Below are 15,943 nucleotides of genomic sequence, written 5' to 3'. Positions count from 1 at the left end.
GAAATCATAAATTAATCATAGTTCCAAATATTAAAATAATGAAAAAACAAATTAAACCACAACTAACTCAACCATGTCATGCACATTGTAATTATACGTACAAATGCATGCACTCAAGGCAATCCACCACCAAAACCTCCACCGGAACCAGCACCAAATCCTCCACCAGAACCACCTCCAAGTCCACCACCACCACCGCCACCGCCGCCGCCGCCACCACTTAACCCTCCAATCCCAGAACCACCTCCAACACCACCACCTGCTCCTCCTCCAAATCCAGACCCGCCTCCCAATCCACCACCACCTCCTCCACCAAACCCTCCACCACCACCACCACCTCCTAATCCAGAACCCCCACCAAAACCACCTCCCAATCCAGAACCACCACCAACACCACCTCCTAACCCACCGCCACCACCGCCGCCGAATCCACCACCACCAAGCACACCAGAGTAGAAGTTCTTCTCATCCCGAAGAGTCCCCTTGGAGCCATTGGAACTCAGTTTCCGAGCCAAGGATGTACAAACCAGAGCACCAAAAACAAGAAGAAGAAAGAATTTAGAAGAAGCCATTTTCAGCTGAGATAATGATGATGAAGATGTGAAGATCGATGGATTGTTGATGCTGCATTTATACAAGGTTAAATTATGCAACAAAAACTTGTACGGTACAATTCACTAACAAAAACCACAGAGATTTAAATTTAAAATTAAGTAATAAATGCAAAGTGCAAAAAATAGATGGATCTTCCAATTGCATTTCCCCAACTGTTTCTTTGACAAAATCCACGAGTTTAACAAGACTACATTGCCTTCAACCACACATACATACAACTGTAGTACGCCATCGGCCATACATACACTTATAGTTATACCAGCAAATTTGTTTCCAACTAAAACTAACTGCCCCACTCAAATTTGGCCCAAACCTTTTATTTGCATATATAATATAATTATATATCCCAATTTCCCAATATTATATATTTCATTACCATTCTTCTTGCAATCTGCTAGTGACTTATTTATTAGATTAAGATTGTTTATTTAGACTTTAGTTGGTTGCGAATGCGAATGTGTGTGTTTATCATGATTTACTGGTATCATAATTATACATAGTAGTAATATACTAATATTACAAATCTTATATTAAAAAAAACATCTAAAAATCAACGAGTGATATATATTTTTTTTGTTTTGTATTGTTTACTAAAGTAGAGGCTCTTGGTTTAGATTTTTTTTTTTTTTTTTTTTTTTTTTTTTTTTTTTTTTTTTTTGCGTGTGAACAGGTTGCCTTCGACAGTATACATGTTCTATAGTATTTTGAATATAAAGATGTCGATTAAATGTCCCAAGATAAAAACTAAAATTTTATTACTACAAAACTGTGGTTATCTTATGAAATTTTAGGGAACCAGGGAATCTTGTCATTCTTGTGTTTTTTGAATTTTTGGTCTTGGACCCTACTTCATTATCGGTTTTCCTCCCCTGTAATGTGACTATTAAAATCTAATTTTTTTTAGCTTTGTGACAAAATGGAAGGACCATGCTAGATTAGTACAAGATGAAACATGTTATGTTGGGTTGCACACATACCGATCTTTGTTGTTCTTTAATCTTACAATTAATTAATATGTTAAACATGTTATAGTAACTTTCTTAAAATTTGCCAAAACTGAAATTAAAGACTATAAGGATTAAACCCGTAATTAATGCATATTAAAACAATAGGTCTAGAAATATAATTATTTTAAATTAAAAACTATAGAGACTAAATAATTGCTCCAATAATCCACCGGGCATTTCTATAAATTTTGGAACAAATTACTGAAATTGTCCTTATGATTTACAAAAATTTCACGTTTAGTCATTATTTTTTCTTTTGTACTCCTTTAGGTTTTGATTTTGTTACGGTGTAAATCCCTATCTAATACAAAATGACTATGATGCCCTTAATATTATCTTTTTTCAGTTTGTTTATTTCCTTTGTTATTAACCTATTAAAAGAAATGATTTAATATACGTGGGCCCATCTAACAGTAACAAAGATAAACCTAATATGCCTCTTTCTTCTTATTCTTCTCCATCGACTGACCTTCCTTCCTCTCTACCACCCGAGCTATCACATGAGCCACCACTGGAGTTGTTGTCTGAGTCATCGACTTTGTCACACCACCGTCAACTAGATACATCCATCTTCCTACAACCATCTACTACTTTGGATTCCCATTGGTGCCACCCACTTCAATAAACAGTCAGTCGTCGACCAAACTACGCCCATCTTTGCCACTACTAGAGTTATAGCCGAAGCCGTTGTCTGTCACACTGTTGCCATCTCCGCCTTTCGCATCAAGCTACGATTCAAAAAAACGCAGATCTAGAAGGTAGGTTGAAAGGGGAAGGTGGTTCAAAAGAGTAGAGTGAAGATACATATTTGATTCCACTGCCACCTTAAAGCCAACACCGCCATTGTGACCTTAAGTTACCACCACCAAATCTAGATATGTTGCTACCACCACTGTCATCGACCACCGCCAAATAGATCTAGTTCAGGAAGGAGATGAACAAGTTGATCGGGACAAAAGCGGAGGTATTGAGAAGTAATTCACAAGCATGTTACAAAGAGTATTTGCACATGTCCTTTGTTTTAGTGTGGAATAAATCAAACTATGTGTTTGAAAGTCCTAGTCATAAGCCTAGTGAAGTCGTTCCTATATTTATGCAATTTATTATGTTTAAATAGACTAGCATTGTTTACATGATGTATTGTTACTTTCCCTGTTTCAATTCAATAAGAAAAGCTTAAAGCTTTGACATAACCTGTTTTCTCTGTTTGATTATTACCATTGTGGTTTGAGAGAAACTAACACTTGGTATCAGAGCTTAACCTGGTGTATACCAAAGTACCAACCACGTAAAGATATGACTAGGAAACAATGGTAATGATGAAAAAGAAGGTTTGGTCACTCTCCATTATCCGATGCTATCAATAAGTAACTACTCTACATGGGCCATCAAAATGAGGGTCTTCATGCAAGCCTAGTGAGTGTGGGATGCAGTGGAACCTAGAACATCAAATACTATGGTAGAAATAAAGAAGGATAAGATGACACTTGCAGCCATCTATCAAGGGATACCAGAAGACCTTCTACTATCCTTGGCTGAGAAGAAAACAACTAAAAAAGCCTGGGAAGCATTAAAAACAATGTTCGTGGGAGCAGATAGAGTAAAGGCTACAGGAATTCAGACGTTGAAATGTAACACTCTAAATTTTCAAACAAAATTTTCATTTTTAAATCACATAAAACTCAATGTCACATTTCTCAAAAACCACCAATGTATCAATTGTCAAAACACAAATCAACAAAATAACTGATAATATCCCATAATCCTCAAATATAATCTCGAACAGGTGTGAACAATCAAGCCGACGCCTTCCACCGATCCTGAGAAGTACCTGAAACACATAACACACAACACGGTAAGCAGGAAGCTTAGTGAGTTCCCCAAAATACCACATACACAAATAATAAGCCTCTCATGGCTATAGCTCGGCATGGACCCTCCGGTCATGCGTCTCGGTGAGGACCCTCTGGTCTCACAGCTCGGTGTGGACCCTTCGGTCATGTGTCTCAGTGAAGACCCTCCGGTCTCATAACTCGGGTTGGACCCTCCAGTCCTATATCTCAGTGAAGACCCTCCGATCTCACAACTCAGTTTGGACCCTCCGGTCCTAACTCAGTAAGGCATAGAATAATATAGCATATATCGCAAAGACAAAATGCACAATATCACATAACTCAGTATAAGCACATAGGACCCTCCGGTCGATAACTTAGATAAGACCTTCCGGTCACATAGTATTACCGCTCAGGTAAGTATAGTGAGAAGACTCACCTCGTAAGTAAGCAAGTAGATCTAGTACCCCACGAACAGTCTAGACTCCACCTACATAATATAATCATCTCTAATTAACACTTTATAATTATAACTCTTACAAGTTAGGCTAACCTCTTTCCTTACTCTTGGAAAGGGTGAAAGACTATTTTACCCTTCTTTGGTCTTCCTCACTCATGTCTTGACCAAACCCTAAAAGTCAACGAAAGTCAACACCCGAGTCAACAGTCCATGTTGACCCGACTTGTCGAGTGCATCTATGCAACTCATTGAGTTCCATCGTTTTCTCTAAAGTAACGGGAAAATCCAACTCAAGTCGTCGAGTTGTCTCTTCAACTCGCCGAGTTGTAGCGCGTCCATACTATTGGGGAAAACCCTAGATGACTCGTCGAGTTAGCTCATGCACTCGTCGAGTCCCTCTAGACTAACTCTCATTCAGACGATTCTAAGCAGAAATAAGGTCCTAAACTCTAGATCTAGCCTCCTAAGGCTGAAATACCATGTAAAGCTGCAAGCTTTACGTCCAAGCATGGCATCTAGGGATCGAAATGCCAAAACAAGCTCTATATAGGGTTTAATGCATAAAAGCTTGCCACTAGCTTGATAAATCTTGGATCTTTGGGCTCAAGGGACCTCGTATTGTCTAGATCTAAAGTCTCAACTCCATGGCAAGCTCAACAACTCCAGAACTCAAAGAAGGATGGAAAAAGGCCCTAAACTTCCTAGAAAAGAGATCTAACCAAACAATGATCAAGGTGGTAGCTTTTTACCTTCAAACAAAAGCTAGAAATGAAAGAACATCAGATCCAAGAGCTCCCCCTCGTCCCAAGCCTTTTGCTCCTCAATCTTCCTCCAAAATGCACTAAAATATGAAATATTAGCCTTTCTTTCTCTCACACAAGGATATAACTCGATTAGGGTTTCTATCAGAGTGTTAAGATGATAAGGGAGGCAGAAATGAAGGCTTAAGGTCCTTTAAATAGGACACAAACCCTGAAAATTAGGGTTTTCTCACTCAGCTCCTACTCGCCGAGTTGGGTCCTCCAACTCGTCGAGTAAACTCTAAAAATCACGCGGCTATTAACTCATCTACTTGGCGAGTTGGGGCATCCAACTCGTCGAGTTGGTCTAACATCATGAATGCAAATTAATTAAATATTATACCCGGGAGTCGGGATGCTACATAAAAACTGAATTTAAGGCGTCGAGTATGAAGGAGACAGAAGGTGTTGATGAGTTTGCTGTGAATGAGATCAACACAGTAAGTACTTTGCGCACTTTGGGAGACACCATAGAAGAGTCCTATATGGTGAAGAAGCTGCTAAGGGCGGTGCCATCTAAGTTTCTTCAAACTTCCTCTACGTTGGAGCAATTTGGGGACTTAGATCAACAATGACAGTCGATGAGGTGATTGAAAGATTGAAGGCCCACGAAGAAAGGATGAAAGGTCATGGAGAAAGCGATGAAAGAAAACTTCTCTTGACTCATAAGGATTGGTCAGAGAGGAATAAGACGAAAACAGAGGGAGACACCAAACAAAAGTCGAATAGAGGTGGTTTTGGAAGCTCATGTGGTCGAGGCAATGGTAGAGCGAAAAATGGTGGCCGTGGTGGTTGTGGAAAAGGGGGTTCATACCATCAAAAGGAAGGAAATCATCAAACATCTGGTAGTCAAGACAAAAGTGGAATCCAATGCTATAATTGTCAAGAGTTTGGACACTATGCAGCCAAATGCAAGAATCCAAGAAGAGAAAGGAATCAAGAAAGTAATTCAATACAAGATCATCGTGAGAATGAGCATGCTTTACTCTTTTCAACTTTCGAACATGGTGAGAAAGTGTTCCTAAAAGAAGAGAATGTGACCCCACAGTTAAGATCACAAGGTAACTCATTCAACCAGTCATGTATGTATTATCTAGATACAGGGGATAGTAACCACATGACATTTTATGTGAATGGGAACTTGATTACATGGGATTCACAAAAACAAAGATGTGTGGCTTTATCCTCTTGCAAAGCATAATTTATGGCAGCCACTCTGGCAGCTTGCCAAGGAATTTTGGCTTCGAAGGCTTCTTGGTGAAATTAAAGGGAAATATGTGCCACCTGTAGCATTGTCTGTTGATAATCGTTCATCCCTTGATCTCATGAAGAACCCAGTCTTTCATGGAAGGAGCAAGCACATAGATATAAGGTTTCACTTCATTCGTGAGTGCATAGAGAATGGAGAAATAATAGTGAGACATGTAAGTAGTAAGGAACAAAAGGCTGACATACTCACCAAGACACTGGGAATAGTCAAACATGAAGAGATGTGAAGTCTCATTGGAGTCAAGAAGGTTTGAGCCTCTAAATTAAGGGGTAAAATATTGAGAAGTAATTCAGAATCATGTTACAAAGAGTATTTGCACGTGTCCTTTGTTTTAGTGTGGACTAAATCAAACTATGTGTTTGAAAGTCTTGGTCATAAGCCTAGTGGAGTCGGTTCCTATTTTTATGCAATTTCTTTAGTTTAAATAGACTAGCATTATGTACGTGATGTATTGTCAATTTTCCTGTTTCAATTCAATAAGAAAAGCTTAAAGCTTTGTCATAACCTGTTTTCTCTGTTTGATTATTACTATTGTGGTTTGAGACAAACTAACAGGAGGAAGACGGAGCAGAGAGAAATCGACGTTGGGAGGTTGTCCAAAGGTTTTCAGCGAGTTCCGATGAGAGAGATAGATGCGACGAGAAGAAAGAGTCAAGAAATACGAAGCAGATGGATGTCCAAGGGTTTTTAGTGGGTTCTGTCGCTGGCGATCTGGTGGTTCCGACATGATTCGGTGATATTGATGGTCGTGATTTGGTATCTCCGGTGGCCGTGGGGGGGGGGGGGGGGGGGGGGCTAAGTTACTTTCTCTATCAAATATGAGGAAATGCGAATGAGAGAGAATGCGAGATTGTTGTGTAGGGTTAGGAGTAACGGTGGGACCCATGTATATTAATTGATTTTTTTAATTAATAAATAAAAAAACTGAAAGAGAAAATACAAAGGGTAATATGCAAGGGACGAAAAACACAATAAAATAATATGTTCGGGACTGTCTGAGTGCCAAAAACGTTAGGGACCCAACACGAAATTTACTCAAACCACATGGACGATTTCAATAATTTGTTCTAAATTTATTTAATGTGGTGCAGGTTATGCGTCCGCAATTTTATAGTATATACTATATGGTATTTTACCAATTATACATATATTAGCAAATATCAAAGGATTATATAGAGTAAATTTTAGTTTCGGTATCTTACTGTGATTGGCACAAATCTGGAGTTTTATAGCCATACTTTTAAAATTTTGAAATGAATTCACCATCCTTACAACTACCATGGGAGAGAAAACAGAAGTAAGTTGTCATTTTACTTGTACTTGACAAAAATACCTGACAGTAACGGCTTGGGGATATTTGGACTCAGTCGTGTCTCAAATGGGGTTTGAAATTAAATGGAGAAGTTGGATCTTAGGGTGTTTTGCTTTTGCCCGTGCCTTAGTGTTGTTAAATGGTGCTCCTACAAAGGAATTACCCCTCACTAAAGGGGTCTGTTAAAGAGGCCCACTTTCCCCATTCCTTTTTATAATAGCTATGGAAGGTCTAAATATCGCCATGAAGGATGCTTGGGATAAAGGTCTATTTCATGGAATTAACATCCCAAAGAGTAATACTAGCCTTTCTCACCTCTTCTACGCCGATGATACGATGTTTTTTGGTGAATGTACGATAGGAAATCTTAAAAACTTGGCTAGAGTTCTTCGTTGTTTCCATGCTTCTTTTGGTTTAAAAGTAAAATTCTTTAAGTCAAAGGTGTTTGGAATTGGTGTATCCGATCATGAACTGACATCTAGCGCTAGTCTACTTGAATGTGACGCATGTGCTTTTCCTTTCACCTACTTGGGGGTCCCGGTAGGAGCCAATATGAACCTCATTAAAAATTGGAAACCTATTATTGATCATATTCAAGTTAGGTTTTCTTCTTGGAAATGCAAATACTCTTTCTATCCGCATGCGTCTCACCCTTGTGAAGTCGGTAATGGGAAGTCTTCCACTTTATTTCTTTTCCATATTTAAAGCACCTATCGAAGTGATTGACATTGGAGAAACCACAAAGGAGATTCTTGTTGGGTGGAAATGAGGGAAAAAATAAAATCCACTGGGTAGCTTGGAAGAAAATACAAGCCAAAAAAGAAAATAGAAGCCTTGGTGTGGGATCTTTACGTGCCCTAAATTGTGCACTTCTAATGAAATGGATCTAGAGGCTAAAAGGTCCCCTGAACTCGATATGGAAAACTGTCATTATGGGAATACATAACATCTATAGGAAGCCATTGTCATCGTTATCTAAAAAGTCTTTAAACATGGTTTGGGGTAACATTGTTAAGGTAATGGGTGATATAGAGTCACTTGGGATTGCTCCAAGTAATATGTTTTCTGTGAATGTAGGTAATGGAGAACACACTTGCTTTTGGACGGATGTATGGTTTGGAAGTTCAACACTCTTCGATCGATTCCCACACCTATTCATTTTGGAGAAATGCAAATCTGCCTATATAGCGGAAAGGAATTGCAATGATGATTTCAATGCAGCCTGGAAAAGAAAGCCTTCAACTTTGTTTGAGGCTGACGAGCTCTCCCAAATTCACTTGATTATCGACTCGACTGAACTTTCCAGGGAACGGGACTCCTAACGTTTTACATTATCCCCCGATGGTAAATTCCGAGTGGACCTGATTAGGGAATATATTGATCTAAAATTGACATTCAGGGGCGGAACTTAGAAGGGGCTAGGGGGCCATGGCCCCCCAAGTTTTTATCTTCTGAATATCAACTGCTTGTATTATCCATAATTATGCAAGTTAATTTTAAAAGAATCAGACTCATCGGCTCTTCTATATTTTTTTTATCAGCCAATTTAACTAAAAAAGTCCTAACTAACATCATATTATTATAAACATTATCAACTGAGAAATCGGAAATTAAAAAACAAATTCTATGAAAATACCAAAAGATTGATTTTTAACTCGCGACTTCAAGATTTAAAATAAGAAACCCTAAAGTCACCCTCTCCATCACCGGGGTTTGGTCATCTCCTTTTAGTCGCTTTCTTGTTCTCTATCTTTCTCTCCTAAGTGACACGCCGGACCAGACAACATCGTTGTTTCCTTTGTTCTTCCCGTCGGAGTGCTACGAATTCATCACCGGGGTAGGCACTCCTCTCATATCTCTCTTTCATATGCTCAAAGGTATGGCGCTTTCACTTCTCTGTTTCTCTCATTTTATCTAACAAAGTAAAATAAACAAAAATAAAAAGTTGAAATCTGATCACAAAGTAAAATAAGCAAAAAGAACTTGGAAGTCTATGAACTTCATGAGTTGTCTCTGTCTAATAGCTAGCATACGTGTAGACAGTTGAAAACTCTTGTCTATGGTTTATGGGTGGATAAAACATAGGGGTAAAATGGGAATCTGCAATTGGACTCATCGGTGCTGCAATCTGCTTGATACCCTGTAACTTCTTGAACCAGATAAACATCGAGGATTATAGTCTCACATCTTATTGAAATGTTAAAGGTAGATTCGGTGATCTCGGTGGAGTTCGAATGGCTAAACTTCATGAGTAAAATATAGAATTGTATTGGTCATTTGGAGTCTTTTTTCTTTTGTTTCTTTTTTGTATTCTGTTTTTGTTTTAAGTTTTCTTTCCAGCTTGGCTCCTTGCTCAACTTGGTTAATAAAATCTCGCCGGTTAAAAAAAAATTAACGGCTCTACTCTGTTGGGACCAAAATGCAACTTATGTCAACCATATGATCATCCATGTCAAATTTTCAAAATTAGGATCAAAGCTACAAATTTGTGCTAAACGTAGGGACTAAAACTGTAATTTACTCTGTAAACTTTAAAACAAGTACTGGTTTTGGGTTTCATTTAATTGGCCTCAAAAACTCACCATTCATGAACACACAGACACTGTTGATGATGCATGGAAGCAGGAAGGTCAAACTGAAGACTGCCATGCAAAAAGATTTTGTACCTCACTTTTGTCGTTTCTTTCTATTAAACTTTTTACCTCACCAAAATAAATAAACTTTAATTTCATATATCCATTTATGTTTTAGTTTTGTTGCTTATGAAATTTCTAATTCTGGGATCATGTAAAAAACGGTCGACGGTTTTTCAATGATTTTTTATATAAAAAAGAAAGTTATATATATTATTAATATATGAAATTTGAAAATAAACTATCTATTATTCGAGTACTAATTCTAGTATTTATGACGATTTGATTTGTTTTCGTTGGAAATTTTTTGTATTTTTCCACCAAGTGTTGATGTCATTAACAGTTCAAGAAATTAAGCCAACGTTGTGAGGCAACAAGGTGCAACATCAAGTTGTGTCACCTTATATGTCACCTAAGCTAATGGTGTTATGACACAAAGTGGAGAAATGGACAACAAGATGCATTAAGATACAACACCAACTTTTTGAAAATAAATATTTTTATTTATTTATTTATTTATTTTTACTATTTCATTTTTTTTGTTACTTTTTTTTTTTTCTATTTTATAATTTATTTCGATTTTTTTTTTTTAAATTGATACAAATATTTTTTAAATATAAATAATAAATAAAACATAATGTTTCAAAATTATAAAAAAAATTAAAAATTTTTAAATATTAAAATTAACATAAAGGCTAAATTACACATAATATCCAAAAACAAAAAAAGAAATAACATCCAAATTCAAAAAAAAAAAAAAGACAACGCTATTCGTTATCGTTATTGTTACCATAGAAGATATAATCCGCCAAATCCTTTCGAAGTTGTCTGTGTTTATTTGCGTCTTGAATGTCAACAACGCGATACAAATAATCTGTTGTTTCTGGTTGAAACTGAACGTGTCTGGACTCTGTTGGGATATAGTGTGCAATATTTCTCCCTTTATCTTCTACTACCATGTTATGCATTATAATACATGCATACATGATATATCGTAAATTTTCTAAATCCAATGGTCGTGCTGCATGTTCGACTATATGCCACTTCGCCTTAAGCACTCCAAAAGCACGTTCCACATCCTTACGTGCTCCTTCTTGTCTTCTCTTAAAAAAATTGTCTCGTTCTTCAACCGGGTGGCGGAATGCCTTCACGAATGTGGAATACTGAGGATATATTCCATCTGTAAGGTAATACCCATATTTGTATTCGTTTCCATTCACCGTGAAATGAGCATCCGGGGCTTTTCCATTCAAAAGATCGTCGAATATTGGCGACTGATCAAGAACGTTGATCGTCGAATATAGTAAACAAATGCTACCGGCTTTCCAAGGCGTTGGCGATTCGCAAGAACACATCCCTACTCAAACGAAATCTTCTTTTGAAGTCCTTCGCCCCGTATACACAGATATCCGCAAAGTAATCGCGATATAGATGTTCGTGTCCTTCCTCGCGATTTCTGTTTAACATCGCACGTCTTGTTAGTAGCGGGGATGGGTCTGGTTGTAGTAGGTCGGTAGTGTAATAATAATACATCATTCTAAAGAAAATATCGTCATCTGAATCATCGGACAAGTCGAAAGGATCCATATTTTTTTTGAAGATAATTAAAAGTATGTAGAGAGGATAAGAGAAAGTGTGTGAAAATTTTAATAAAATGAGAGTATTTATAGGATAAAATGTTTTTTTTTAATAATTAACTTTTTTTTTAAACCGTTGCAAAGTGTAACGGTCATTTTCTTCCGTTTCTTCCCGTCGCCACACCAACGAGAATCACCTCGACGAGAAGCAACGAGCAGGGAGGCGGTGTTCCCCGTGTCATAACGCCGTTGAAGGGTGCCACCTCACCCCCCGTTGCTTCTCGTTGGACCCGTACCGCGTCGTCTTAAACTTTGGAATTCATAATTTAAGTTTGTATTTCCAAGACAAAAGGTAGTTGGGATTTTAAATCATGCCAATAATTAATAATGTCATATTTTTACTATCTATTCGAGTACTAATTTTAGTTCGTTGACCAGTGTTAATTAAATTTTGTGACAACGACATCTTTTATGCATCAACATTTAATGTTCATGCATGCAATACGACTTAAAACCTCTATAAAAGCATCGTTTTTCTTCCCCAGAAACATTGCGTGCAAAAATGTCATCTTTTTCAGGTAAAGTTCTCTATTTTTTGATCACCGGTGCTCTTCTTTCCGCAGTCTCAACCAGGAAGCTAGCGTTGATTCCAGCAACGGAGGTGGAAGAAAATGCTTTATCTGGAAGCTTTGGTATCGGAGCTGGAGCCAACATGGGTCGTGGTGGCCTTCTAGGAGGAGCAATTCCTGGGATGAATACGGGTGTCGCCGGTGGAATCGGTGGTAGTTTCGGACCTGGTGTTGGAATTCCGGGAGGCGGACTTGGTGGCCCCGGCGGCGGATCCGGGGGTCTTGGTCAAGGATTTGGTGGCGGTGGAGTGTTTGGAGGTGGTGGGTCGAATGGTGGTCAGGGTTTCGGAAGTGGAGGTGTAGCTGGTAGCAGTGGTGGTATAGGCGGAGATCAAGGTTTTGGTGGTGGTGGGCTTGGCCGGAGCATTGGACTTGGTGGTGGAATTGGAACAGGTAACACCGGATTGGGTAACGCGGGAATTGGTGCGGGGATTGGCGCCGGTATTGGTGGCGGTGGTCTAGGTGGGATTGGCAGCGGTGGTGTTGGTGGAGGAGGTATGGATGGGCAGCCGTAAGCATGTGTCCGGCGTGTTTTGCAAGCATAGGGATTTTGTGTTTTAATGGATGTTATCAGCTTAATTAAGGAGCTAAATTTGTGATAAATAAGAATTTTTCCATGCATGCTGCAGTGATGCAGATCGATGCAGTTTTCATATTATAATTTATTTTGGTAAAATTTGATGCATGCAGCCATCCAGGATACAAAGGCGAACAAATCAAGCCGAGTAATTCTAGCTCGATTAATAAGATTTTATCATTTTATTGAGTTTGATAGAAATAACGAATCGCCTACATTCATCCAGATACCATTTTATTTATTTACGAAAAATTGGTAATAAAAATATAAAATTTTATATATGCCTAAAAGTTACCGATGAGTGATAGAACTAAGAGAAGCTTCTAGAACTAGATCAACTAGACCACTTTTGCATACCACATGTCGTTGGTATAAGCTTTACCGACGACAAGTCGTCTGGACCGAGTCCATAATTTTCGTCTGCATAGGGCTCGATCCTTGCGGAATCGAAAAATAGAAACCGAATTTATAGATATATATAGAGTAACCGGAAACCAAGTCAAATTGCGTATTTGGTTCCAAATCGGTCCGACTCCAACGATTATTTTGCTCAACGCCCCAAAGTCCCAAACACTCAATCCATCAAACGACTGTAGGTTAATAACTTCTTTGGTGGTTTAAGCATCACTAGAATGTCTTTCTCATTATCATTGAGGCTTTTATTTGTTTTAAACACTATGTAAATTGAATCCCTAACAAAAATAAATTCAGTTGAAATTTGTTCGGTTTAACTTGCAAAATAATTTGTTTTAATACTTAACCATGAAACATTTGAGTTAACAAAAAGTTAACCGTAAAAATACTTTTTGAATGTTGTTCTTTTTTTTTTGCAATAATTTAGTAGGATGGATGATATGTTTTCCTTGGTTCACATTTGTCGTATTAGCTCCATGTTTTTTTTAGAAAAGACAAATATCATTAAAGAAGACACATAGCAAGAAGCTACAACAACCGAAAAATCAACAATACAAACAAAAACAGAGCAAGTGAACGAGAAAAACATAACAAAGGAAAAAAAATAAACATGATTAAGATGAGAGACGAGTGACAGACAATGATACTCCACTCGATCCAATTCCTACAACCAAGTCTACCTTTGTGCTTGCACAAAACATACGAGAGAGAGAGAGAGAGAGAGAGAGAGAGAGAGAGAGAGAGAGAGAGAGAGAGAGAGAGAGAGAGAGAGAGAGAGAGAGAGAGAGAGAGAGAGAGAGAGAGAGAGAGAGAGAGAGAGAGAGAGAGAGAGAGAGAGAGAGAGAGAGAGAGAGAGAGAGAGAGAGAATATTGTCTGCAATTTTCGTCGGATGCACTCCAATTCCCTTGAAGATCTTATCATTTCTGGTTTGCCATAAATTCCAGATGAGACAGTGAAACATCATGTTTAGTATTAATTTCTTCCTAGGACAATTTCCCCAGATAGCCGAGTAATCTATGAATTCCCTCACATTGGTGAACCCAATCTCTTCAATTCCGCACCATTTAAGTATCCAATATTGTACCTCCCTAGAATACTCACATGTAACACGTATATGATCCACAGTTTTGTCACCTTATTATACATAGGACAAAAATTATGGGGATGTTAATTCCCCTAGTTGCCAAAGTATATGTCATTGGAATTCTTCCCAGCACAGCTCTCCATATGAATCCACTTACTTTCAAAGGGATTAGCTTGGACCACCAAATTGTCGGCCCTTTGAACGGAATCAATTTTAATTCCAATAGATTTCTCATTGTTTTCACAATATATTCACCCGTGGGGTTGAGAAGGAATCTGAAACCATATTTGGAATTTTTCTCAATGGTCATGTTACCAATGTCCAAATATAGCTCCAACAATTCATTCAGTTCAATACTACCTGTTGGTTCATGTCTCCACATCCATGAAAACCCGTTACTAGAAAATCTATCCTCCAATCAACAGTTTTTTAACCGTTACTAGCGCGAACAGATGAGGGAATTTGAGATGAAGTGGAATATTATTGCACCACATGTCTTTCCAAAACAGAATATTACTGTGCAAACCAGGAGTGAGAGCAAAAAATATCCTTAAAGTCGATATGTAGCTTTTTAGAGTTAACTATTTCTCTTTCTTTTATTCCTTTTTCTAAACTTTTTCTGAATTATATGCAAATGGTTATATATTTTCTTTCCTTCATTTCACAGACTCAGTTTTGATTAAATAACTAAAAAATATAAAACATTAAATTTAAATATTATCATGATATACGAAATGGATTTATTTATATGAATTTATCTTGAAAATAGATCCATTTTATTCACCTTAAAATGGATTACCTATTCACCTAAAGTATATCAAGTGAAAATGATTACCTTAAGTGTTTAAAGATTCACATTGAAAATAGGTATATATGTGCACATAAGAGATGACGGGGAAATAAATGCCACATGGGAGGGTTATCGCACAAAATGTGTTAGTATTCATGCCTTTCTTGTACATGTCGCAACGTCTTTTACGTTGTTACTTCACCCATACCCTCCGAAAGATTTGTAAATTGATTTTTGTACACTAAAAAACTACAATTGTCATAGAAAATATTATGGCCTTTTAAGAAAAACCTTTAATGATTAAGTAAGAAAAAATATATCATAAATGACCACAAAAATAAACATCTCATATATTACCCACTCTTTTCAAAAGTATAAGAAAATTACCGCGATGTTTGAAAATCTGGATCTTCAAATTTATACTCTACTGCTTTCGTAATGTTTTCGAAGTGATGATTTCCAAAGATAGCTTTTTCGAAGTCCTCTATTTAAGGTGATATCCTTTTCACAATATTGTTCATAGCTTCGAAAATTTCCCTTTGAAAATCTATGAAAAAATGCTTTAAAACATTTTCGAAAATCATTATACAAATCTTTAATTTGATGAAGTTCCTTCTTCGAAATCTTTTTGCAAAAAGATGGACATTATTCTATCTTGGAAAATCATAGACTATTTTCGAATTCTCTTATGACTTTTAACTAATCTTAATTTTTTATTTTTTTTTATTTTTGGGGGGGGGGGACAAAAAATTCATGTGTGTGTGCTCTAAGATATTACAAAAACATGAAAAATGGAGCCAACGAATCAAACACTCATGTATATGATATGGTGTATTTTAGGCTCAGGGAATGTCGCTTATAACTGGAGTTAAAGGCCTTGGTGGATTTTGTTGCCAAGATTCATCGCCAATATTGTGTGGGAACAATTTTTTTTGGTAATAA

General features: G+C 37.4%; 2 protein-coding genes across 3 annotated transcripts; one reads left to right on the top strand and one right to left on the bottom strand.

Annotated features, from left to right (window-relative positions):
- Positions 1 to 113: 113 nt before the first annotated feature.
- LOC111883567 (glycine-rich protein 5) lies at positions 114 to 2,206 on the bottom strand. Its single transcript, XM_023879887.2, has 5 exons — positions 2,060 to 2,206; positions 1,593 to 1,613; positions 1,375 to 1,484; positions 353 to 624; positions 114 to 304 (listed from the first exon to the last, which is right to left on the bottom strand). Exons 1-5 carry the CDS (start codon positions 2,204 to 2,206, stop codon positions 114 to 116), a joined length of 741 nt encoding a protein of 246 aa, XP_023735655.2.
- A 6,615-nt stretch (positions 2,207 to 8,821) lies between these two features.
- On the top strand, positions 8,822 to 12,820 carry LOC111883580 (uncharacterized). 2 transcript variants are annotated; one of them, XM_042902357.2, is made up of 2 exons: positions 8,822 to 9,133; positions 12,130 to 12,820. In XM_042902357.2, the coding sequence occupies exon 2, from the start codon at positions 12,219 to 12,221 to the stop codon at positions 12,648 to 12,650; it is 432 nt and encodes a 143-aa protein (XP_042758291.1). In that variant the 5' UTR covers positions 8,822 to 9,133; positions 12,130 to 12,218; the 3' UTR covers positions 12,651 to 12,820. The 2 variants fall into 2 exon arrangements, with proteins under 2 accessions (XP_042758291.1, XP_023735675.1); XM_023879907.2 differs by having other exon boundaries at positions 8,822 to 9,173.
- Positions 12,821 to 15,943: the final 3,123 nt, after the last annotated feature.

The sequence above is a fragment of the Lactuca sativa genome, chromosome 5, assembly GCF_002870075.4.
Source record: "Lactuca sativa cultivar Salinas chromosome 5, Lsat_Salinas_v11, whole genome shotgun sequence".
NCBI lineage: Eukaryota > Viridiplantae > Streptophyta > Magnoliopsida > Asterales > Asteraceae > Lactuca > Lactuca sativa.
This window is presented reverse-complemented; position numbering and strand designations above follow the sequence as displayed.